Source organism: Sander vitreus, chromosome 5 (genome assembly GCF_031162955.1).
Source record: "Sander vitreus isolate 19-12246 chromosome 5, sanVit1, whole genome shotgun sequence".
Lineage (NCBI taxonomy): Eukaryota > Metazoa > Chordata > Actinopteri > Perciformes > Percidae > Sander > Sander vitreus.
The window spans coordinates 13285860-13311238 of NC_135859.1; the positions used below are offsets into that span (position 1 = coordinate 13285860).

Here is a 25379-nt window from a genome sequence, read left to right on the forward strand (position 1 = left end):
TGCAAAATCACCAATGATGTTATTGTATGAAATCTGCTCCTATTGAATGCTCACGGTCGCACGCCCTTAGGATAGGATTGAGATGAAAAGTTTAACTGACCCATAACCGCGATCAGCTTCGTGTGTGTTCAGTATTAGCGGAGCACCAACGGTATCGGCACCTATGCCCAGCAACCCGTTCGACCCAGAGGTGAACTGTCCCCCGCTCCCTCCTCCCCTTTCCCCTTCTCACACAGCTTCTCTGTGCAGTGTGCGCAAATTTGCCAATTCCCTACACGGTGAAATGATAGATAATACAGTAGAAAACCGCTTGGAGAATTTTTTTTAAATTTTTTTTTTAAGTGCTCGTGCTGCCCCCCACGAGTCATAAAAGAATGCGGGCGGCTGCCCGCTTCACCCGTGCCAAAAACCGCCACTGCCGGTTAAAATGTATAACCACCAAGATCTAAAGTGTATCGTAAAAATGTGTTTTGAAACTGGATTAAAAAGTCAATATGACAGATTCTAGCTGACAGCCACAGCGCTGTAGTATGCACAAAAGGGATATGTCATCGACAGGCGACCAAATTGGTTTGAATACAATGACAGTTTGAGATAATGTACGTACACAACTCAACAAAATATATACCATAGGTCTAGTTGTCAGTTATTCAGAAATGTTACATATAGTACTAGAGTTTAGATTCTCTGCCCGAGCCCGAACTGGAAATATCGAGGCCGGGCCCTTGATCAAGCATTTGTGTTTTTTTCAATCATTACTTTATTAGCTTAATTGGGTGGGGAGAAAGCTATGCTATAATCATGCGCAGCGTCTCCTCCACTCGCACACATCACACCGGGCCTGTTGTGCTGTATTGTGTAGCTTAAGTGCAACATGGAGCTTGAAGATGTAAAGGAAAAAAAAATCAAAACGGGAGAATTTGAGCATGGAACCATTTTAAACAAGTCGTGGGCAGTGACAACGCGTTGGCTTTGTCGCGTGCATTAAGTGCGGCACGCTGCTCGCCTATGACAGCAAAAAAATCGGGTAGGGTTGGGCTTGATTTTTTTTGGGCCCGATCTAAGCTTTATATAGTATACATATTGTGTATGTACTGTATATACTATGTACGCAGAATTTAAAATAAAGGTGTGTAGTTTGTAAACTGGGAGCTAATGCTGGGTCCAGCAGGGTTAAAATCTAGTCAGGATAGACAAAAGAAAACCTTTTAGGATTTTTAAACTATATTGACCCCATGCTGGTCCTGATAGGATTTCCTGTCTGGTAAAACTATCACTGATGTATGAGGGACAAAGTGTTCAGTATACTAAAAACACTTGAGAACAGAGCATGGACGATTTTAGACCCTTTTTAGGGGGGCTAAAATCTATTTTATAGCTTCAAGTTAAGAGTTTGCGAACTTGTCTGTTGGCGACGGAGGACAAACAGTTACAGGTTCAAATGGCTTGAAACAGGGTTAATATTCTGAGTCGCTGTCGCCAATGTTATATGCACCTGTAACCCAGTCAAGGAAATGGTTAACAGAAATATAGTTTTGGCCAATTGGAGGTGGTTGTGCCAGACTCCCGCCTTTGGCCGAGTCTCTATCTGATCTGTCAGAGGGAGAGCAGGAGTGTGGTTGTAAAGTTTAACGTTGGTAGTCCCCAGAGAAGAAGTTGGTCATTTCATGGCGCAGATTAGAACCCAAATTGAAACGTAGGCAACTAAAATTGCTGAATGTTAGAACATTGTGTCAAATTGACCGTTATTACTGTGACTTATAAAGTGTCAGGTTTAGTTCCATCATAGTGTCAAAAACATTAGCTGACATTGTTCAGTAGCTAACTCAGAGATTATCGGCTAATGAAATTACTGATTTAGCGGGGGGGGGTTTAACACTTTTGCAAGGCACTTTACAGTATCCGTGTCACATTCTCATAAGGGGCTGAGCCCCCCTAAAGGTCTGATCCTAGAATCACCCCTGGAACAGAGGCCTCTTTAGTTTTACTAGTAACACCTGTGCTTTTCCTATGACAAGTCAGTCTGCTGTGAGAAAGGCCTGACTACATTTAGTCTCAATCAAGACATAACATTTGAAAATATGATTTTCCAGAAACAACATCCTGGTTTCTTTGGTTAAAAGTAGTTCCAAAACAAACCTGTTGAGCTTGGAAAGTTGAAACTATCATTTTATTGTTTTAACAGTTTTCACAGACACACACAGACACACACACACACACACACACTGAGCCTGTTGTGATATCTGCCATGCATCCTTTATGACAGTGTGGGTGTTGAGTGGCTTTGTGTGTATGATGTCAGTGGATACACCTTAACAACACATTGAGCGATTAAACAAATGTGTCCATGAAGACCAGCCATGTGAGCCGCTGATTGAATCCCACCCCATCCTTCACAGAGCTGTTCTGAAGTCGGTGATGTGACTTTGGTAACACTTTATAATACGTTGCAGTCTGCAGAGGTGGAGGCTTCGGCCTCTGGGTCACAGCTGGACGTCTTCTGACTGCACAGTTTCCTGAGGGACACACAGAGCAACAGCATCTATACAAAGAACAGATTCCTGTATAAGGTCTAAACAATGGTCCACTGTAAGCACACTTTGTGTATGAGGACAACAGTGAGATGAGAGCAGATCAGGAATGTAGACGAGGAATGTAGTTTTGCATGATTCAAATGCAGAGTGAGAACACATTTTAACACTGGAGAAAGTGATTTGATCCAACACTGCCCCCTGCAGACAAACTACTTCATAACAGACCTGTTGAGAGGCATCAGGATGGAGTGACCTGGAGATGGCTGCTTTCTGTTTCCACATGGGTCGGGGCACGAGGCCCAGGTCACCTGGTCTGTAGCGGGCCAACAGGAACAACGGATCTGTGGCGATGTTCAGGGTCTGAGCTCTGTGGAGGAGACACAGGTTGAAGTCCATTACATCCAGCTCTATTCTTAAATACAGGTTTGAGGTTTTAATACTTCATACTTGAGGATAACACTTTTTATATTGCCTCTACCACATGTACAAACTACATCTATCTGATGGCCGCAGTTAACGCAAACAGATTTAATTTGAGATAAGCTCATAAAATATCACTTTGATTTACTTTTATCCTTTTGATTGATGTAAAGTATATTACATAAATATGTCGATATACTGTATATTTACTAATAAAACAGCTTTTTGACCTATCTGAAGAGATACAGAATAACTTAAAGGGGAACTATGCAGTTTTTTATAGCTTAATTTACCTTAACTGAACAGCTTCGGAGTCATTGGAATGGTTATATGACTTTTTTTTCGGGTTGAATGGTGGTCGTCTCGCTTCCCCTAGCGCCTGTCAGCGGAGAAACCACCCTTGTGACTTTGGGCCGGCGAGCCGCTGGCCTCAGCGTAGGAAGTATCGCGTGATGTCAGGTCTCGCGATGTAACGAATTGCTTTACGGCACTGCACACATACACCATGGATGTATTAAGAGAACTACACGCCGCTACTTAAGAACAAGCTAGCTATAAGAACAAGGTAGCGATGGAGTTTTTCACACTATCGTCATGGCTGAGCCGGCAAAAAAGAAGCAGAAAGCTAGGAAAGCATTGTCGGAGGAACAGAGAAAGAGGAAACGGAAGACTGACAGAGCGAGGAGTCAGACACGAGTAAACATAAGAGCTGCGTTTTCAGAATGACGAGAACTGAGACAAACAGAAGCCTGCAAATCCCATGCTGACCTGGAGTTCTCGCTGTTGCACTTGTAAGTAGCTTTGGGATAACTCTATTTAATCTTTGTATTTCTTGTTATTGTTACCTCAGGATGTTTGCTATTGTCTGTAAAGGTTTTCATTATGATCGCTGTCTGTTACGGGCTTACTAGCTAGCTTACCCGCTGTCTACCTCAGTGGACATGGCTCCGTGCGTTTGCTGGCTTCTTTGAAAACAAATGCACATGACCAGAAGGAGAAGATTGGGGGGGGGAGTCACCAACGAGTTTTTACAACAGCGTTGCCAAATATCTATTCCGAAGCTGTAGGGGGAGCTCTATAGAGAAACTGGCGAGCAAAAAGCGAGAAAACAGCGAAGAAATTGCCAAAACTGCATAGCGGCCCTTTAATTCCCTGTGTATTTAAAACTTTAAAATGACTGCATTGTTGTTTAAGTATTTCAATGTGACCTGTTTACGGCTAATCTGGTTCTAGTTGGACTCGAGTCCCAGCAGGTCCAGCTCCCTGTGCTGCCGTGAGGAAGCAGAAGCAGTGTTCACACCGCTGTCCACACCCGTTATGAAACTAAGACACACAACCCAGGGGAGAGTGATCCCAGTACCTGGCTGCTTCGGGGTCACAGGTCTGTGGTTCCTCCTCAGGAGTGGAGCCGGGTCCTTGGGGGAAGGGGCTCTCCAGGATCTCCTGCAGCCTCTTCCACTGAGTCTCAGACGCCTTCTCTGAGTCCTGCAGAGGACCGAAAACACCAAAGCTTCAATAATCAGAAATCACCTCATTGGCTGAGATACTTGTTAGGAAGATGTAAGAGGCAAAAAGCTCATAATATTTATTTCAATGCATTATTTGCTCACACAATGAATGTGTAAACCTTATTATTCTGTATTTAGTGAATAAGGTCAATTACTTTACATGATCAATTCACAAACAATTGAATCAAGATGTAGATATAAAACTGTACAGGTGAAGAAAATACCATTATTTAGGTTTGTGCTAAGTGTTATATTTAGTTTGACATGTTACACATCCTGGTGCTGCCTTTATAATATTTGAGCTTAAGAACATTTTCTATTTTTTGGAAGACAATAAAGTCATATTCTAGTTCAACCTGTTCTGTTAATAGAAAAATATATACAAAATATCAATATATATTGTCATATCCCCCAGTCCTACAGTGATATAACTGATGCAGAACTATACCACTGAGAAAGAGACAAATAACTTCTGGTACCTAAAACCCGAGACACACTAACCAGATAATCGGCCGTTGGACAGTCTGGCGAGGACAGTGACTCGAGTCTGTTCGGTGTGTTCCGTGCCGTCGTCCTTCATTTTGGCCGATTTGACATGTATAATCAGCGGGGCGGGCACTGCCGGCAATCGGACTCAAACGACCCATCTGATTGGTAGAGTGCTAACGCGGAAACGGGGAGCGGAATGAGCGTGATTAGAGTCTCTCAAAATCGGACGAAAATCTTTTAAACTGACCAGACCCACGTGACGTGTTCGTCCAATCAGCTGCCGGTTTTCATTTTTGGGCGACAATACAGATTAGCGCCGCTTGCTGTTATGGAGACGTATTACGTCTCGTCGCTTTGGTGTGTTCCGAGGCACTTTTTTGACCAACTCGGGGAGACTGATCAGCCCAACTGCCTTTTCTGCCGACGTTTGGCCGTCTGGTCGGTGTGTCTGGGCCTTAAGAACATTTAGTTCTTCTAGAACAGTGTTTCTCAACGGGGGCGTTCAGAAGATGGAGGGGGGGGGGGCGCTGGATGCAATATTTTGGAAACGGGGGTGGGGTGTTGAGGTGCCCTAGGGGGGCGTTTATTTGAAAGCTAAACCAAAGATTCACCATAACAATACATGTTTACACTTTAAACTACTAAAAAACAGTGGTCTGCAACATTAAAACCTGCCAGTTCACGGCACTGCGACTGGACGAGACGGTGGATCATAACTTTTCCCTTCTGTGCTTCTGTCAGCTTTGTTTGGCGCAGCTCCGTGCTGCCTTCATGGAAACGTGATGTCAGAGCATCATCTTAAATGAGCTCTGTACTTCAGCGTGACGCTGCGTTCAGATAGCGACGTCCTGTTGTGTTCTTTAACCCCCCAATGTAGCACAAGTAGACTTTATATTTCACAGTAACGGTTTTTCGTCAGATCGTTTATAGAACACAATGTTTCCCACTGCACCTGAAGGCAGCTTCATTTCACGGAGAAAGAGAGAAAGAAAAGAGATGAGCGAGAGATATCGACTGTGCTTTGTTGTTTGGCAAACATTTAGCTGTTTCACAAACTCCCGGGCAGTTCAGGGCTTGTGTTCGGTATTTTAAAACGTTCTAGTGGAAGCGATAGAGGCAGTGATGTAACTGTTTACTGCAGGTTTAGGATTATCACACCTCAAAACACAGCGCGATGTGGGGTTGCGTTTCTCCAAAAGTTTTTTTCTGCTATTTACTCACAAGACAGGCGATAGCAAACCTAGACTCTTCTAAGCATCAACAAAGGGCTCTCACTAACTTTCAAAGGTTGTAAACTTATTTCCATTCTGCAGTAGGTGTCGTTCTTCAAGTCGTTTGTCATCACCAAAATACTTTTGTGTGTGTGTGTGTGTAATCCTTCTGCTTTTACCCCTTGATAAGTGCCAGCTTGTTTTCCGTTGGAACAATTCGATAATAGATTTAGATTCGAATGAAAAATAGATTTGAATGTTAAATTGCTAGCTGTTTCTGATTGGCTACTGTTAGTGTTTGTAATAATAATAATAATAATAATAATAATACATTTTATTTAAAGCGCCTTTCATGACACCCAAGGTCACTTCACAAACAAAAAAGAACATTCAAATTATAGTCATCTTATAAAGGTGCTGAGGTTCACACCAGGGACATGCAGCAGGCCTTTTGATAATACCTAATTATAGTTTGAATGTTACATATCTAGTCGTTCTGATTGGCTGCTGTTATTTAAATTGAATGTCAAATGGTTGCATTTTTTTTAAAAACCTGTAAATATATATATTCACATGGCTTTTTTGATACCTGGGAAACTAATACATGTGTTGTTTGTCATTCAATTATATGATTTTTTTTAATTATTTTTGATAACAATAGTAACAACAATAATAGGCCTATATTAGGGCGTAATCATTCATATTTGGGGCAATTAGCCTACATATTCTTTTGGGGGGCGTTAGGGACCTGGATAATGGATAGGGGGGCGCTGGCACAAAAAAAGGTTGAGAACCACTGTTCTAGAAGTACATTTTTGATTCCATGTCTTTTACTTGTAATGTAAGTATTTGACATAGAGATCGTTGCTGATGTTTGTAGCCGCCCTGTGTTTTTACCGTCAAGATGTGGCTGAGAATCAGGACTGCTTCCTGCACGATGGCCTCCAGCCGCCTCCTCATGCTGCTCTCCCTCTGCAGCTCGGCCCTCAGCTGACCTGCCTGGGCCGTTTTCTGATGGCACTTTGCTGACACTGAAGCCAGGCGCTGTCTGTAAAAACAATGACTCAGCACTCACTCATGCAGAGGGGGTATAGCTCAGTGGTAGAGCATTTGACTGCAGATCAAGAGGTCTCTGGTTCAATTCCGGATGCCCCCTCAATAAGATTTATGCTGTTTCACTGCCAGCATCACTAACGTTTCGTTAGCTTGAAATGCCGGTTTACTTATACGGACAAAAGCAGTGGATTCGGCTATAATAAGGGGGCTTTTCATTTCATTGTGCCGCTAACTAATGCTTCCTCGCATCCTCTGCTCCCATGACCCTGAAGTCACCCCCCCAATGTGGAATTTGGCGAGAAGTAAAATTACTTTAATAACTTGTTAGCATATTGAAAAGCACCCTGTGTATCAAAAATGGGTCTTCGAATCTTCAGGATTACAACATTCTTGAAATCTTAGATTTGGACGGTTGAAAGAGAGTAAACTTTTACCTGAAAGCCTCTTTCTTGGTCAGCGTGCTCTCGTAGGCGGCGCTACAGCTCTTTAGCTGCGCCCTCAGCTGCTGGCAGGTCTTCGTCAGCTGCTCCACCTCCTGAAGAAGGGAACATGTTGAATGATTTGTTTTTCCAACTCGTAAAAGGAGGACAGGGTAAAAAGAGGTTGTGTAGCAAAACTCTCCTCCTCACAGGTGGAGACGCTGCACATGGAAAACACTTCACATGTATTCCTAAGCACAAACTGAGAAACTTGAGATCACAGAGAACCAAGATGTAGAAAAAAATATGTTTATGAAGCTGCATTGAAATGTAGTTTCTTCAGATGCCCCCTGTCCCAGTGTCACTCCAAAGTTCAAATGTTACCTTGGAACAAATAATGTATTGTTTAACATACTACATACATGTGGTTTAACACAGGTTATTTCTCCTAGAAACACATAAGAAGTGAAAACAAAATGGCTACATTTTGCTCTAGTGGACGTTGTTTTATTATGAACTCAGTTTAATTAAACACATTTGTCAACATCAACTTTAAATGGTTTATGTACCACTCAGTTCAGTTGACTAATAGTGACAGTTCATTTACTTAACTCATCAAATGAAGTTATTTAGAAATGTTACTGGGCTGTACTTCCCAACATGCATTGCTAAAAAAGTACAACAAATACATAGTAAACAGAACATGGGGGTATAGCTCAGTGGTAGAGCATTTGACTGCAGATCAAGAGGTCTCCAGTTCAACTCTGGATGCCCCCTGTCTTTATGCTTTGGACATGTTCAGATGTTGTCTGTGTCTTCTAGATGGTTTACAAGTAAATACAAAGTTTGTAGGGTGCGAACCATATATGTCAACTAGGGGTGGCACGGTTCATGAAGAAACATCCGAACCGTTCGGTCCGCTTGTCTCGGTTCGGAGCGTGTGTGTGTTCGATGCGTGCGCAATGTAGCCTCAAGCCCGTCAGGTGCCCATATGTGACCTCAGTGTTTCCCTTTCGCGCGAAAGAAGAGGTGTTGACAAGTTACCAACAAAACGTACAGCGAAAGACCGTGCAAAACATTTCAGACCGTCCTGCCAACCTGTATACATTTTAACATCAATGTACGCTGCGTTTTTTTCACTCTAAAGCCGCTGAAGCGGCTGCTGTTTCAATCCTGTCGGCTCTCTGCAGCGGGCGGGGCTGCTGAGTTCCCCCCCGCGACTGACACACACACACACACACACACACACACACACACACACACACACACAAAATCACAGACGGTGGATGCAGGAAAAAAAACGGAGATGAGACGTACAGGATGACCTAAATTGAGGACAGCTACGCTCGTTATTGGAAGTGCAATGAGAAGTTAAAGTCCAGTACTTTATCAAACCGTATGAATGTGTGTCCCAGGCCAGGATAGGAAATTAACTAACAATGCCACATATGTTCAAATTTGATTCATTCATAAATTATTATTTTTTTATCTTAAATCCACCAGCCATTTTCATATTATACCAACATTTGCAGCATCCTGAGCCCATTTGGTAAGGTTACTAGGAAAACTCAGCCTAGAGTAATTTTATTCTCCCCAAAACAAGTTTCCTTTTTATTTTTAGGGAACTATACAAAAGAAAATCGCAACTTTTTTAATGTTTAACATATTCTGACTTATTCAAAAGACGGAGCTTTAAGAGTTCCTCTCTTTTTCTTTTAAAGGATACCATTTTTGTAAGAGCTACACTGAAGTTGGCAGTTTGATAAATGCAAGTTATTTCAATTGATACTCTGTAATATGGCAATCTTCGTGTGCTACAAAGGCACATAAGTTCCTGTAGATGGCAATACACATTCTCTTTTTTTGCCAAATAAATGAAAAGCATGTCTTCCCTCTTGCTGTATCAAAATCTCAGCTAGCTTTCCTCAGAGATGGTCCCAATAATGTGCTTATGGTCAAGTCAAATTCAGTTTGTGCATGATTACATGATATAACTATTTTTTAATACTGTATCCTACATTATGGATAATTAAGCTAAATATCATAAGTATATTTCTGGAGTGTTAAAGATTAAAAGAAAAAATAACAAGAACCGTACAGAACCGAAAACCGAGACCCTAAAACCGTGATACGAACCGAACCGTGGGTTTTGGTGAACCGTGCCACCCCTAATGTCAACAGAAAACCAGCCCTGTTTTCAGCTTTGTGATGATGCATTTTCCAGCTGATCCAAGAGGCTTTTTAAAAGACTTTATTTAGCTTAAGAAATAGGACAGTTTTCTCAACACATGAAGGAGCATGTCATCCTTCAGTTTATCACAAACATTCAAAAGCAACACATCTGGGGATACAAGGTTTTCACTGGAGATGAAGGGGATGAAAACTGTGATCTAATGTAGTGGAGTAACATGTTTAATATGTACCTCTGAGATGTAGTGGAGTACAAGTATAGAGTAGCATTAAATAGAACTGAAAGTACCTTGAAATTGTACTTAGTTACATTCCACCACTGCTGACACTGTTAATAGTTGTCGTCTTACCTTCTTGCTGGTGAAGCTCTTCTTGCTGACACTGTCAATATCTTCCTTCATGTTGTCCAACTGAAAGAGAAGAAAATCTTCTTGGTCTCGCAGCTCGTTCTTCTCACTCCACAGTTCCGTGTTCCTGTCCAGAAGTTCGTCGACCTTCTCCCGGAGCTCTCTGTGCTGAGCCCTCTCCTCCTGGATGATGAGTGAGGCCTTCTTCCTAACGCAAACCTCCAACGTGCCCCACCTGACCTCGAACATCCTGTTGTTTCAGGGTCAACATTTAGTGTTGGTTGCTCACAATTTACAGCAAAAGTCAAACATTCAAGAAGGAGATCAGCATGATGTAACGGCGCTGTCAGTTTACTTGTTCCTCTCCGACTCGGCATCATTCTTCAGGTTCTCGATGGCAGCGTCGTGCTCCTCGTTCTCACTAACCAGCTGCTTCCTCAGAAACTCCATGTCGGACTGCTGCTGCAACAGCTGCTCCAGCTGCTCCTCCAGCTCCTGCTGCTCCTCAAACTTTGCCACTGAGCGGAGGAGAGGAGAGGAGAGAAAACAAGGAGAGGAGAGGAGAGGATGCTTCACGCAAAGTGAAAAGGAACAGATTAAAAAAAAATAATTACCCCTGTCTGGTATATTGGTGCAACTTTCCGAAACAATCTGATCACAAATAGTCTAATTTCTGGTCCAGGTACATGAACTTCTCCCACCCACTGAGATTTAGCTGTTAATCTGCTTTACCAATCCCACTGTTTCTCACAATCAATGTATTGATCATTTATAGATGTTACAGGTCCTATGAGATGAATGATCCCTCTTCTATCCTGATATCTTGTCTACCAGGGTTGTCTATTGTCAAATGTCAAAAAACATAGGCTTGTCCTGCTTTAAAATTAGATCCACAAGACTGTGATCACAGATAATGAGACGACCCATTCAACTACCAATTGATTTGTCCATCTACTGATCTACATCTATAATTGCTTAATCATTAAAGCGGTTTATCAAACTAAAATGCTAAACAATTAATTGAAAAAACAATCAAGAGATGAATTAATATAAATATAGTAATAATACGTTCCAGCCCTAGTTGTTTCCCTTTCCCATAGTGCCGTCTCTGCTGATTGAATCTGTTCTAACAGGGAAGAGGATGAAACAACTAAATACTGTGTAGGAAACATTTTTACTGTCCCACCCAGCACCCTGCTCTCTGAGGTCAGCTCATCGATCTGGTCCTGCAGTTCCTGAACTTCCTGGCTCTGCTGCAGCTTCCGGGCCTCTCTGTCCTGCTGGCCAATCCGCTGCTGAGTCTCCAGCCGCGCAGCCAGCTCCTCCGCCTCCTTGTCTTTGCCAAGCACAGCGTGTTTCAGGTAATCAGTGATGTCTTGCTTGTCCTTCTCCAGTGCGCTGTACTGAGAGGCCAGGTCCTTGTTCTGCTGCTCCAGCTCGTCACACTGAAGCTGACATCTGCCGGATAAAGATATAGGCTGTTATTATATGTGAGAAGCTACTGAGATTACTGTTTTTAGAAATACAATGATAACTGCACTAACTGCATCCTGTATCAGAAAGTTGTATCATGCTGAAATTGTGACTAAAGCTTTTCCTCAGTTGCAGCACGTCAACAGTAAAGTATAGTGATAATTAGAAACCAGCAGCTTGAGAAGGCCCATAATACTCCATGCAATGTTTTATTTTGTAAAACAAGGTCAGTAAAATGTAAAGGTACGTGTAAAAGTAAAGGCTTTGATGCTGATCCCCATACCATACACTTTTTTTTAAATTTAATTCAATTAGTAGTAATAATACTATTTACAGTATATGGTTGATACCAGTGGTGGAAGAAGTTGTCAGATCCTACTTAGTAAGTAAAAGCACTAATACAACACTGTAAAAAAAATAAAAATAATTTACAAGTAAAAGTCCTGCATTGAAAATGTTACTCAAGTAAAGGTATGTAAGTATCATCAGGAAACTGAACTTAAAGTATTAAAAGTAAAAGTACTCAATGCAGAAAAACCTTCACGTTTGACACATAAACACTGGAAACGGTGTTTAATCGGCTAGCTAGCTAGCTAATAATTTCAGCTGTATTTGTAGGCCTAGCTATTGTTGCGTAGTTTAAAAGTAACTAGTAACTAAAGCTGTCAGATTAATGTAGTGGAGTAAAAAGTACAATATTTCCCTCTGAGATATAACGATAGCTAGCGGAGTAGAAGTAATGTTAGAAAGTGGCATGAAAAGATTCAAGTAAAGTACAAGTACCTCGAGTACTTAAGTAACGTTACAGTACTTGAATACATGTACTTAGTTACATTCCACTACTGGTTGATGATAGGTTGATACACAACGTGCAATGGTGTGCAACAGAAGTGGAACTCAAACTAAGGCAAATTAGCATGAGGGGAAACAGTGTTGCTTTAAAAGACAAACAAATATTAGACTCATGTAAAAGAGCAACCTAGCTACACACTGTAATAGTGTTTGATAGCTTGTAGTAACGTTAGAGCTGAAACAATTAGTCGATTCATAAATACAGATTAATTAATTCATTTACAACTATTTTGATAGCTAGCTAGCTAGCTATTGATTGTTTCAGTCATTTTTCATACTCAGTTTTAACTTAGCTAACAGCTAACGTTACCTTTCCAACTGCTCATCCAGATATTGAATTTGTATCAAATATAACGACTTCTCTTTGTCCTCAGAACCGATTACATCCGCCATAGTTATATATTTGTCTTTTTCCTGTATATTTATTTATTTTGATGTTATCTTCGCTTTTTTAAATCCCATTTTCAGGGCATTTTTTAAAGAAAGTTCACAGAATAATCCAGCTAACGTTAGCTAAGGCTCTAACGCTGTTGTTGCTAAGAAATGATGCCTTCATGACTGCTCGGAAAGTTATTTCCTTTTCAAATATAAACTAAAACCATCCTCAATCCTCATCATAAACCAGTATAAGAAAAAGGGTTAGGCAAGGAAGAAGAATGTGTGGGATTAAAAAAGCAAATATTTCTACTGTATCGATTTAATCCTCTTTTAATTAAAGATCTAAATGTCTCTGATTGGCTCCCGGGTTTCTGCAGAGGTCTCTTAGCATGAACTCTCAGAGAAAATCTCCTGTAAACACAACGCCAATATTGACTTATAGCACCACATGCTGGCAGGATCATATATAGTCATCGCTCTATATATAAATTAATTTATATAGTAGGCTAATAGTAATAAACTGTTTTGAAATATGTTGATCCCATGACATGACCACACTTGTTTCTCACTGTATATGTCATGACATGAAAATCTCTTACAACTTTTAAACTGGTCCTATCCAAACATCTTTCAACATCTTTCACATGACTTGACAAATAATAATAAACACATCTTAATTTTACTACATTTTCATTTATTAAAAACATAAGAAAATGTGTTAATATTGTCACAGGTCTGTCTGTAATCAAATTGCCTAACATTTCACAAGAGGTATTCTACTTTACAAGATTAATTACAAGATACTTTCTCTAATTTTCAAAGAGTTATGAAATTAAAATAGATCATAGAAAAACATGTGAATAAAAAGCCAGTGAGGAACATCGCCTGGCATGCGTTTTGATTTTAGAAAGAGTTTGATTCAAGCTATTGCCTCAGTTGCTTTAGCTGATAATGTCACAAGTCATTGAGCTCTGCCAGTTTGCTGCCAATGTGCCTGATATCCTTCTGAAGCTTCTTCTTGTCAAGGCGGGATTTGATGTCACCTATCTGTCTTAGGGACTCAATGGCATCATGCACAGACAGGAACCCTGTTCAAAAGAGGAGCAGACATCATGCATTTGAGTGAAAATTATTCTCTGCATGCTTAAAACTCTCTATAACGTTAGCTTTATGACAGTTATTTGTCTCGGCTCCAACATTTGACATTTGGTGTTATAACAGTTACATTTTTATTTAGCCTAGTTTCAATTTCTTTCAATATGTTAACAAGTTTGCCCTCTCCAATATTCTACTGGTCTCTGTTTATAATCTCAGAAATAAAAAACTGTCTATGGTCCTAATCATCAGTTGATGATGACATCACTCGTAGTAAAGAACATACTGGCTAAAATAGAAATATTTTTCAATATTGCATGTACTCTAAAAAGTAATATCCAGTGACTGGGAGGTGGAGGGATAACGTTTCTTGTACTGTGATGGGATATTAAATCTCTCTCCTTCTCTTTATGACCCCCCCCCCACGCCTGTCTTGCCACGAAAATGTACGACACTGATCAATTATGTATTGCTTTCTCTCTCATCTAATACCATCTCCTTCCATCTTTTCATCCTATACCTAAAATAGAGCGATAGATGGATGGCTCTCTCTAGGACTGAGAGCGGTGGCTGAGCGATGATTCATAGAGCAGTTTACGCCTGCTCTTATTTACTGGAGAGAGGCTTTGCCTCCTTTCTATTTGTCTACACTTTAATAAGAGCTGGAGACTGAGAGAGGTTGACAGGAGGTGGGAAAGGTTTGAAATCTTGTGCCAGAGCTCCTGGGAAATGACTTCCAATGACACAGCAGTGAGACGGGGATGGATGTCAGCAGCAGCTTGATGCAGAGCGGAGCTGCTGTACTGGGTTGCCTGGATGGTATGGCTTGTCCTACTGTATGACTTATTTAGCTTTGAGGTAGCTACACAAAGCAGCTGTAACTCAACATCCGTCTAATTTAATCTGGCAGAAATCCTGCTGTATTTGCATTTACGACCAAAAGCTGATTTTAGTGTGTTGCTGGTAGTTTTCTTTATCACAGAGAGAGAGCTGAGGCTTAATTGACCATGTCTTTAGAAATAGTTTTTGACATGATTTAATTATATTGTTTGCCATATTAAAAATCTCTCAATTTCAGACAATTATGTTTAATATAACAGTTGTATATTGGTGAATATTAGTGGAGTAGTCATTATGAACAGTCTCTCGCTCTCTTTTTTGACTCTTTTGTGAACCTTTTCAGCATGTGTGTTTTGTCCTTGACGTATATGGGACCTATGTGTATTATGTGTCTGTTTAGTCACTGATGACAGCATCACCCACCTTTGTGGTATTCCTGTTTGAGCAGTTGCAGCTCCTGATGAAGGCCACTCTCCCCTAAGGTCATTCTTTTAGTGAGTTTGGTTTCAGAGCGTTTCAGCTGTTCTGCCTGGCTGCGTTTGGCCTGCTCCCGCTGGGCTTCAAACTGCTCCACACGGGCCTCCAGAGCACGTAGCCAGACAGCTAATCTTGACTCCGTCTCTAGCTGAACACAGAACTAAGATTTCAAACGTACAGCACCGCACGGCAGTTTTTTAATCTTTGCGAACATGTGATATGTGTAATATGTGAACAGTGTGTTACTTGTGAAATTTGAGCTTTACAAGTTCAAAAACATATTACTTTTAATGTATAACTATAACTCTAAGTGTGTAATTATATCACAGGTCTCATGGTTAATTTAATCATGATCGATGCTTAGAAATGTCACATGTGGCACCTTGAACAATTCACTCGTACCAAACCCTCCCTTTAACTCTCATCATTTTTAAAAGTGAAGTACTTTTTTTCTGCTGAGTCACACAGCTCAAGAAGTGTGACTGAACTTTGCACACAAATAAGAAGTCTTGCAGATCCTGGCAATTTGATGCAAAGACTTGAAGCACAGCAAAGGCAAAATGTGGATATTCTAAATGCTGCCTGCCTATTGCGTGCATGTTGTTATTGTGGACATAATTGCATAAACTGTGGATCACTGAAACCTACCATTTTGTCCTGCAGTTGTGTGCGGTGCTGCTGGCTGCTTTCCGCATGAGCCTGGGCTAAACTGTTGAGCTGTTGTTGTGCCCACTTCCTTAGCGAATTGTTCTGCTCCTTTGCTTCCTTCAGTTCAGCTGACATCCTGCAAAGCCAGCAGGAATAGAAATAAGGGAATACAGTAGGCTTTACTTTGAAAATGCAGTTACAGATCAAAGTTATGAGGTTGCAAATTGCATTTTTTGTTCAAAACTAGACACCGAAAATGCCATTAGTAAATTAGATAGGATTATAAATGTCTTAAAAATTCATACAGACTTGCAAATACCTAGAAACCTGAGCAATGCTTCCTGTAAATTTAGGCCCATTATATAAAGCTCCTACTTGGCACTACTTGGTGCTTGGCATCGACATAAGAATTTCTCTGTTTCCATTACCAATACTTTATTGGCACCTCCTTGTCAATGCAGTGTGTAAAACTGGCTATGGAGTGAAAACAGAATGCCAATAATAAATCAATAATTGATATTCTGTCAGTTTATTTTAAAAGCAAGATGCTTTATGTTCAGACGTCCTCTCTTTGGTAATTAGAGATAAGACTACCTCAGCAACAGTGCTGGTCTTTTTGGTTTACTTGATGCCAGCCTCTGCAGGCAGAACACTGTTAATCTGTGGTTGAGTGCTGCTGCTATTTGTGCAGAGACACACAAACTCACATTCTGGTTCATTGGAATGATGCTGCATGAACAGTTCAGAAACACTTGATGCTGATCTTATGACCTCTTTGTAGCTGTGAACACTGTTTGTTTGTGGAAGCCAAACAAATCTCATTGCCATTTATATAGCTGTATGCAGCTCACATAACTCACATACAGTAACCCATCAGGTTAACAATGTTAAAATGTCTCAGATGAAAGCTGCAACGTTAGACAGGTTGAGCAAAATATTGTGTGGGCTCTAGTACCATAAATATGCAGTGTCTCATCAAAGTGTTTTATATAAAAACATATTGGCACTTTAATTCAATTGACCTTTCCTCTAATCCCTCTGATTCAGGGGATTCTTCCTAAATGAGAAAATCAATGAGGCAAATGCCAGGACTTGATGTGTGTCTGTGTTTGACCACAATACAAATCAGACTCCTGTTACAAAATTTTCCTCTTCAGGTCTGCTGCTACAGAGACACATCCTTCATAACTCCACGCTGGCTGACTAATATTGCTAATGTTGACAGATGTTCAGCCAGGTGTACACACTAGACAACAGAGCAGCTAATTTGGCTGTGTTGGTTGAGTTTTCAGAACCGGTCTGTCTCCATGGAGGTTTATCATTTCCCTATTGTAATGCCTCCATCTAATTGCCGTCGTGTTCTTGAGCTTGACTGAAACGTATTATTAAGCAAATTTGATTATTTTTTCAGTGGCCTTTTGCTCTGAGCAGTACTGTGGGCTTTTTATTTTAAACATATTTTATTGAGATCAGAACCAAGTTTTGCAAATAGACATTTTGCACAGCTTAGATTTTAAACAGAAAAAGACACAAAAGACAAAATGACAGAGCACAACAAATTATACATAAAAGGCAAAGGAAAAAAAAATAAATAAAAATAAGGCACACAAATCACCCACACACCCCACCCTGGCTTAGTTGGAATCATATGCATACATACAAAATATAAGGGTTTGGAGACTTCCACTGTAAGAGAATTCGACGTCTGGCTACTAAAGATGTGAAACTAAGAATTTCTGGCTGTGCCAAATTTTGTCGATCTGACTGGTCTGGGGTCCCAAAAATAGCAATTAAGAGGCACGGTTGAAAATCTATTCCTATTATAATTGAAATTGTGTTGAAATAACCAGAGCAGAAAATGTGTAAGCGTGTGGCAATGTAGGTTCAGACATCGATCACACTTATCCTCTACTTCTGGGAAAATAACAGTTTTGATTTTAAAAAGTGGACCCTATGTACAACCTTAAAATGAATCAGCCCAAGACGTGCACAAGATGACACAGTACTCAGTCCATCAACGACTTTCTGCCACCACTCGTCAGTAAATTGGAGTGTGGCTGGCCTTTCTAATGGATGTATTGTGTATAGGCATCTTGTGTGTAGAATTTAAAAGATGTTGTCACATGTCTTGTTTCAGGTTTTGATACCCTGTACTGTACCTACGTTGCTTCTAAAAAAAAAGAGTAGCTTTTCAGTGTATCGTAGCCATAAATGAGGTGGTTGGAGCTGAAAGGGTTTGACTTTGAATGTTTAACAAAAAGCCAGGTGGAAGCAAAATCTACTGAGATGTTCGCTTCAAAAATGACAGTCAAGTCAACAGTTATGGCAGATCAAGTTTAGAGAGTGAATAAACAAAGAGATGGATGGATGGATGGATGGATGGAAGATGTAATATTGTAATTACTTATTTTTGTCATTATTCCACCTGGCTCCTGGACAGAATTGCTTTTCATCTATTTTTATCTGTTGTTCTTTTCGTACATCAGTGATTTATTTTGCCTGTTGCTGCCAATTGAAATTATTTATCAGATGGATTAGCAAATCAATTTAACAGATTTTCTCTACCTCTGGCATCAAAAGTTTGAGACGGCCATGGCTCTGAAATGCCCAGCTATAGAGAGCTAGGCCCGACTGGGGATATTATTTGATAGGCAAATTAGTTCCTCATAGATTATTATTCATTATGTGGGTCTGGGCAGAATAAAAAAAATGAACATAAAGAATCAATCACTTGAGGACTGCTGCTAAAAGGCAAATTAGCCAAGAGAATTGCCATATTTCCCAGTCACAAGCAGCACATTGAATACAGACTGAGACTAGTCTTCAAGAAATTAGAGTCTGGAAGTATGGAATTAAAAAGAACATAGTAAGCCCATTTATACAAAGACGTTTAATTAAAAGTTATCTCCACAGACGCTTCTAACATAAAGCAGTTTTACAGGAACACTAAGCCAACTATTGTGAAAAACCTTCTTCATGTAAATATTGAAATTATAATAAAACTTTGCAGTGTTTGCATGTTTAGCAGCAGCCCGATTTCCCCACAAAACCTAGGTTTGATAATCAGGGTAATCCCTGGAAGCACATTAACACCACGAGATAAGAAGCGTTAATGTGCAGTATCAGTGGTGAGCCATTTAGCCGTGTTCTTTTTACTTCTTACCACTGCTAACTCTGTAGTTTATGTACAGAAGCACTAATGTGCACCAAACAGCCAGTGAAAAAAAACAAAAGAAGAAATCTTATATATGCCTTAGTATTTAAACAAGTAGCCCAGGTGTTTTGGGGTTGTGCTTTTTCTTTAATTAATGGCCTTACCTGGCTCCTAGTAGTTTAACTTGTGTATGCAGATCAGCCATAGAGTTTTTTTGTCCCTGGGAATGCTCTGACAATGAGGCCTCCAGCCTCCCCAAGTCATGATGAAGCTGGAAAAAGGAGAACACACAAACACATGCTGTTATGTGACGTTGGAGCATCTTGTGGTGCGGGCTCCATAATCTGACTTTTACCCTCTGCGGTTTCTGCTGAGTCGAGCTGTTTGAGCTACTGCACCAGTCCTGTGGCCAGTCAGCACTGGGAGTAACTGTGGCGACCCACTTTCTCTGCATTTTCAATTATCTTTATGGTACATGCTTGACCACTGCTCTAAAGCTAATGAGCTGCCATCACAATGATTTACCTCCCTGTGCCACTAACAGGAATGAGCGCAGGCTGAATCAGTGTGTGTGTGTGTGTGTGTGTGTGTGTGTGTGTGTGTGTGTGTTGAGGGCAGTTGTGGTCAGCTTTGGATTTAGTAAAGTGAAGGAGAGTATTATAACATGTGACATGTGTGTCCTAATCCAGTCTTTTACTATTTTTTTCTATAATATTTATCTTGGAAAGAACATTTGACCTCAGAAGGCAGTAAAGGATGTGTATGGAGATCTGTTTGAATTCATTTCACATCTCATTTTCTTCTTTCAGACTTTGCTATTTAATGTAATACGGCATTATTTAAGACATATGACATATGACAAGTTGAAGTCTACAGGCATGCAGGTGCATCTTTGAGTCTGTGCTTTGAGTTCAATGTTAATGCCAGCATGCTAACATGCTAATGTTCATCATCTTAGTTTATTACCAAAATGTAATGGTAATCCATACAAAGGTTTTTGAGACATGTCACTAAAAAAACAAAACTGTAAACTTGTTGGTGGTGCTAGAGGAAAATCAGGGGATGACCAATCTCACTGTGTTCATTTGCGGGGGACCATGGATGTCTGAACAAAACTGCATTGCAATCCATAGAGTGTTGGTGAACTAACTGACTGCTATACATTACCATTTCCAGAGCCATGCAACTATCATGATTACAAATATGGAATGGACCATCCTAGCTTTGCAATATTACAGAAAACAAATGTTCACTGAGTTGAAGAAGAATTTTGGTATGTTCAGGTATCAGAGGATTGACTTTTAAAGCATTATAAAGATTTTCATTTTGGCCCTGCCAAACCCTTTGTCAGTATTCACGCACCGTCTCACCTTGACTTCCAGCTCTTTGAGCCGTACGTCCAATGCTGACCTGAGCGCTGCCATCTCCTGCTGCAGTCTAATGACCCGCAGCTCCCCAGAGCTCACGTCAGCGTTCAGCTTGGCAATGCCGGCGTCACATCTGACATAATAGGTGGGGAAGCAGAGTGGGACCACAGAATGAGAATAGTGGGATGGGAAGGAGTTGAGGAAAGGTGTGAAGTCAGGGAGATGAGCAAAAGGCTGGAGACAACAGGGAGGAAGCACTATTTTGAAGCGCACAACATTCAGACAGTAGACAAACAGGACAGCTGCCCTTATCAATACTTTCCAAGGCGAGCTAATGGAAGCCAGAAGAAGGCTCTGCTGAATCTTAAGCAGTGATCGTTCATCCTTTAAATGCTGAACAAAAACATTTAAACGTTCTAGTGGAAACATGTTTTTATCTCTTGATGAAGAATTACTGAAAAAAAACATGACAACCAATCAAAGTAGTAAAATAGTTTACTACATTTATCACCAAATGCAATCAGCAGATTGTGGAAGAATACCTTTCCACGTCTCACATGCAACATGTCGCTTCTGACATATTCTCCGTTCAGTTTATGTGATAAGCACGAACTGCGCTGCTTATTATCAGCATTGCAATATAGCGCTCTTCCTTCCTGTGCTTAATTTAAGATGCCATCACTAAGCCAGCAAATACTATCACTCTCCCCGTCTCTATTAGAGTTACAGTGTGTGTGTGTGTGTGTGTGTGTGTGTGTGTGTGTGTGTGTGTGTGTGTGTGTGTGTGTGTGTGTGTGTATGTGTGTCAATATATTAGTTGTGATCAAATACAATGTGAGCTCAACAACCAAGGCCGGCAGCTAATTATGGAGATGCCCAGTGTGAAATAAGGGTTATTTCCCTGTAGACCACTTCAGCGCTTCTATGAAGGGATTCATAGAATAATACAGTTTATCAAAAAAAACACTGGCCCTCAACTTACTTGATTATTTATGATTAATGTGCAAGAGGTCATTAGGCTGAGTAGGTGGGATTTTTTCCATAGCTTTTATTGGACCATAAATCAGCTATTTGTTGAGTAATAGACAATATTCCTTCTCACCACTGACCTCTTAAACACCACGGATGAGGCAGGTCTGCTGTGAAATAAGATGTTCACAACATAACATTCATCTTTGATCTACTGTCTGATGAGAAATTATATTATCTCAGGTGTATTGCCCAGTGATTGCCAGGGATGGTCAAAAGACATTAGCCTAGGTAGCTGAAAAGCTAAAACACCCATCCTAACGCAATCCTCATGATGACAGCCTCTCTTCAGCAATCTAATCTACATACACAATAAGTGTACAAATTAATCCTGTCTGCACTCTGCAGACACCAAATAATGAGCAAGTGCTAATAAGCATCTAGAGTGTGTTCAAACCTAGAAGCTTCATTCTGTTGAGAATGAAACAATTAATGTGTGCATGTGTGTGTGTCTGTGGTAGTGTCAGAGGCGATGCCACGATGGATTGGAAGTTGTGAGAGTGTGAAGAGCTGTCAGACAGAATGCAGGTTTTACAATCTCAGTTCATTAGAGCAAGAGAAAAACAAGTAGGATAATAGCAAAGAAAAACGAATCAGTCATGCACTAGACCTTGGTCTAAACAATCCCTTCGAATAATGCTTTAGTGGAGAGTTTTGATGCGCAGTCTCATTGCTGTATATGTTAATACTGAACAGAACCTCAGTGTTTGCATACACTGTTTGACCCAGGCCTGGTGTGCATACCTAGCTACTCTTCCTCTCAGGTCTCCAATGCCAGCCACGTTCTTCTGCTCCAGGCTTTGAACAGCCATTGTGGTTCCAGAGGTGATGGAGTCCAGCAGGGCTGTCTGTCTCTCCAGGGCCTGCCCAGAACAAAGGGAGTGTATTTGTCTATTTTATGTTAAAGCCGTAGTCATTTTTAATAGTGTGTTAATTCCCCTTCTGACACTCATTTTAATGCTGTCAAAACAACCAATGTGGGTAAAACTACCATATGGCCCTTGTTAAGAAAGGCCAGACATTTCCTCACCGCTATTGCATGAATGATCATTGTATAAAATAGGCCATTCACATGTGTGATAACCCAACATAACCCACCATCAACAAGACAACCCTCTGGCTTATCATGAGAGCCCAGCATATTCACTTCACGACATAGCTTATTACTTTTACATGAGCAGAATTAATTAGCTCTCAGGCATGTACTATTTCAGATAATGACAGGCCTCTAATCATATTAATGGCCCATTTGGTATGTACTAATGAAGTAATGTGTTTCATTTCTGTGCTCTGTTTCTATAAGGCAGCTAGCAAACTGTGGCTTGATGTTCTGCTCAGTCAAAGATGACTCCAAACACTCATTTGCTTCATGAGTCATATTACAATGCACTCTCTGCAGTAATTCTTCTGACTGAGGTTTGTGTGTTACTTGGCATTATCTATTTAGCCACATACTGTGTACATCATTTGTTTTTTGCTTATGCATACAAAATGTCCACTAGCTGATGTTGACGAGCAGTCAGGCAGGCTTTGCTCAGGCGCTGCACCATTCTATCAGGTGTAATCAAATCAGCTGTGAGCTTGCGGGCCTGGGGGTGTATGTGTGTGTGTGTGTGTGTGTGTGTGTGTGTGTGTGTGTGTGTGTGTGTCCGGGTTTGTGCTTTACATGGAAAGAGATGAGGAGAACAGAGGAGAGCAGATGAAAGAAAAGCAGGAAAGCAGACAGGTAGAGAAAAAAGGGAATCCACACGGATGGACATCGACTCCATCCACATAATGAGAAGTTATTTCAGACAAAAAAGGCTACATGACGCATTGCAACAATACATTGGTTAAGTGCATTAGTAAATTAACTAACCTCCACCATCTGCCCACTTGTATACCTGTATGTCCATGCTAAGCTGCTTGACAATGCGTGTGATAGTCAGTATGTGATTCTCCAGCAGCTTGCGAGACAGTGCCTCGACCTGGACGGAGCCCCGGGCGGACTGCAGACCTGCTGACACCTCCTCTTTGATCCTGAAAGCCTGTTCCAGCAGCACAGCCAGTGTCCTCTCCTGACTGCTCAGACTCTCCAAGACATCAGGCCTTAATCGGGAAATAAACATAAACAGAAAACCAAGCTTTGAGTCTCAACAGTTTAAAAGCGCCTTATAATTGGTTTTGGTAATTCAGGGATATGTGTTACAAATCATGAAAAGTTAACATTTTATAGCGCTGGAGGCACAGGAATAGATTTAGGAATTTAAAAAAGCACTTTACAGTACAGCCAGTGTCCTCTCCTGACTGCTCAAACTACCCTCCAAGACACCAGGCCTTAAATCCGGAAGTAAACACAAACAGAAAACCAAGCTATGAGTCTCAACAGATTAAAGTCTCCTTATAATTGATTTTGGTAATTCAGGGACACGTGTTACAAATCAAGAAGTTAACATTTTATAGCACTGGAGACACAGGACTAGATTCAAGTCAAATCACTTGACAGTATAATTCAATGAAGCATTCATCCACCCAGAAGAATAATGAAGATGGAATGAGATGATGTGCACTGGTTTCCATTCCCTCAAGTCATCCTCAAACCAGATCTCTTATTGACTTCCTGTCCCTGTGCGTGCTGTGTCACTCTGTCTGATGCTACAGTGGATTAAGGATTAATTTGATCAATGTGATTCACAGGGGGTGTTAGAAAGGTCGCTGGTGGGAGATAACTTTTAACTTTTCTACCTCTCGCAGATTGATTTGAGAATTGAATAAGTGACCCACAACTACTTGATGGATAAAATATCAATACAAAGTGTCAATAAGAAAAGTTACCTGGTGGGGTTCTGATTGGGCTGTAACTTCCAGCTGTTTGACATTTTTCTTGTCTAAAAAGAGAAACACATATTACATATTGTGGTGAGAAATGCAGTAGTTTTTACTCAAATTAGTTTCTAATCTGCTCTGTCAACCAGAATAAACTTTTCATAGTCCTCTCTGGGCATAAAGAGACCCATACAATATAACGCAATATAATATTTTCATTTTTTAAATCAACAATAACAAGTAATTTTCATGTTTTACATTTTAGAATACTCACAGGTCTGCTTTTCTTCAGCCGGCTCTTAGTTCATGTGTTTGTGTTGTCACTTGGTAACTGAGGTCTTGTTGAGCGGGGTGTGCCTGCCTGCCAGTCAGAATTTGTCAACACAGTAATGCAAGAGTGATGCATTGTATAGTTGGTGAAGCAGCAAAGCAGAACATTGAGTGTGAACATTACTTTTCCCTAAACTCTAAGAAATGTAGCTGACTAACCGAGTAGTCCACAATGTAGCAACTGACCTGAACTCAAAGACAACTAGAGTCCAGCTGCCCTTCAGTTTGTTCTTCTAGATAATTCATGAACTGGATGGTTGATTACCTTATAGATACAATGAATTAATGCAATGGTGACTTAAATCAGTTCCTCACTTCACTTCACATTTGGTGTCTTATTGTATTTGGCACTCTCTTTCACTAGAGTTAGCATTAATGGTTTAGTTTTCAGGAATTAAGAGTATTTCATTTTTCTATGAAGTAAAACAATCAAGCCCCCTTGGGGTGGTCCTTCTAATGCCGCCGAATAGGCTAATTACAGATTACAAACATACATTTTTATTAGCATTTGATTAAAATTCAAACTCCTATATAATCCTATAAAAAACAAACAAACCAATCAATCCAATACAATCAATAACAAACTAAAACAAAGCATTTGTTCTATTCTGATGTACACGGACATATAAAATATTCTAAAGGTGTTTGAGTCTAGCGTCAAGTTTTGAATAACTCATTGGCCAGCGCTAAGAGGTTCAGGTTGTACCTGCTGCAATTCTTGTGGCTGAAGCCGGCTGAGGCTGGAAAAGAGAATATG

The 25379-nt window shown here is 40.6% G+C and overlaps 3 protein-coding genes and 2 non-coding genes across 5 annotated transcripts in view; 2 read left to right on the forward strand and 3 right to left on the reverse strand.

Moving 5' to 3' along the window:
* The window catches only part of LOC144518089 (protein mono-ADP-ribosyltransferase PARP15-like), a 69834-nt gene that overhangs the window by 35523 nt on the left and 8932 nt on the right, over positions 1-25379 (reverse strand). The window lies entirely within an intron of this gene.
* On the reverse strand, positions 2484-12892 carry LOC144517605 (uncharacterized). The gene is made up of 9 exons (XM_078249691.1): positions 12810-12892; positions 11361-11632; positions 10530-10692; positions 10178-10424; positions 7653-7753; positions 7060-7210; positions 4315-4439; positions 2760-2901; positions 2484-2516 (listed from the first exon to the last, which is right to left on the reverse strand). Exons 1-9 carry the CDS (start codon positions 12890-12892, stop codon positions 2484-2486), a joined length of 1317 nt encoding a protein of 438 aa, XP_078105817.1.
* Positions 7247-7318, forward strand: trnac-gca (transfer RNA cysteine (anticodon GCA)). Its single transcript has one exon. It is a non-coding gene; the product is annotated as a tRNA-Cys (tRNA).
* trnac-gca (transfer RNA cysteine (anticodon GCA)) lies at positions 8343-8414 on the forward strand. The gene has a single exon. It is a non-coding gene; the product is annotated as a tRNA-Cys (tRNA).
* fam81b (family with sequence similarity 81 member B) lies at positions 13684-24345 on the reverse strand. The gene is made up of 8 exons (XM_078249632.1): positions 24302-24345; positions 23371-23575; positions 22232-22350; positions 20462-20591; positions 19256-19362; positions 15938-16073; positions 15236-15437; positions 13684-13965 (listed from the first exon to the last, which is right to left on the reverse strand). Exons 1-8 carry the CDS (start codon positions 24343-24345, stop codon positions 13832-13834), a joined length of 1077 nt encoding a protein of 358 aa, XP_078105758.1. The 3' UTR covers positions 13684-13831.

Excerpts from the sequence above, each read along its gene's own strand:
- LOC144517605 (XM_078249691.1), bottom strand. The coding sequence starts at position 12,892 with ATGGCGGATGTAATCGGTTCTGAGGACAAAGAGAAGTCGTTATATTTG. Across the intron at positions 11,633-12,809 it reads CTGGATGAGCAGTTGGAAAG|ATGTCAGCTTCAGTGTGACG; the intron begins GTAACGTTAGCT and ends TTTATCCGGCAG. Across the intron at positions 2,517-2,759 it reads ATCCTGATGCCTCTCAACAG|GAAACTGTGCAGTCAGAAGA; the intron begins GTCTGTTATGAA and ends TGTGTCCCTCAG.
- fam81b (XM_078249632.1), bottom strand. The coding sequence starts at position 24,345 with ATGTCAAACAGCTGGAAGTTACAGCCCAATCAGAACCCCACCAG. Across the intron at positions 19,363-20,461 it reads TCAAAGAGCTGGAAGTCAAG|CTTCATCATGACTTGGGGAG; the intron begins GTGAGACGGTGC and ends TCCTTTTTCCAG. Across the intron at positions 15,438-15,937 it reads CACAACTGCAGGACAAAATG|CTAGAGACGGAGTCAAGATT; the intron begins GTAGGTTTCAGT and ends TTCTGTGTTCAG.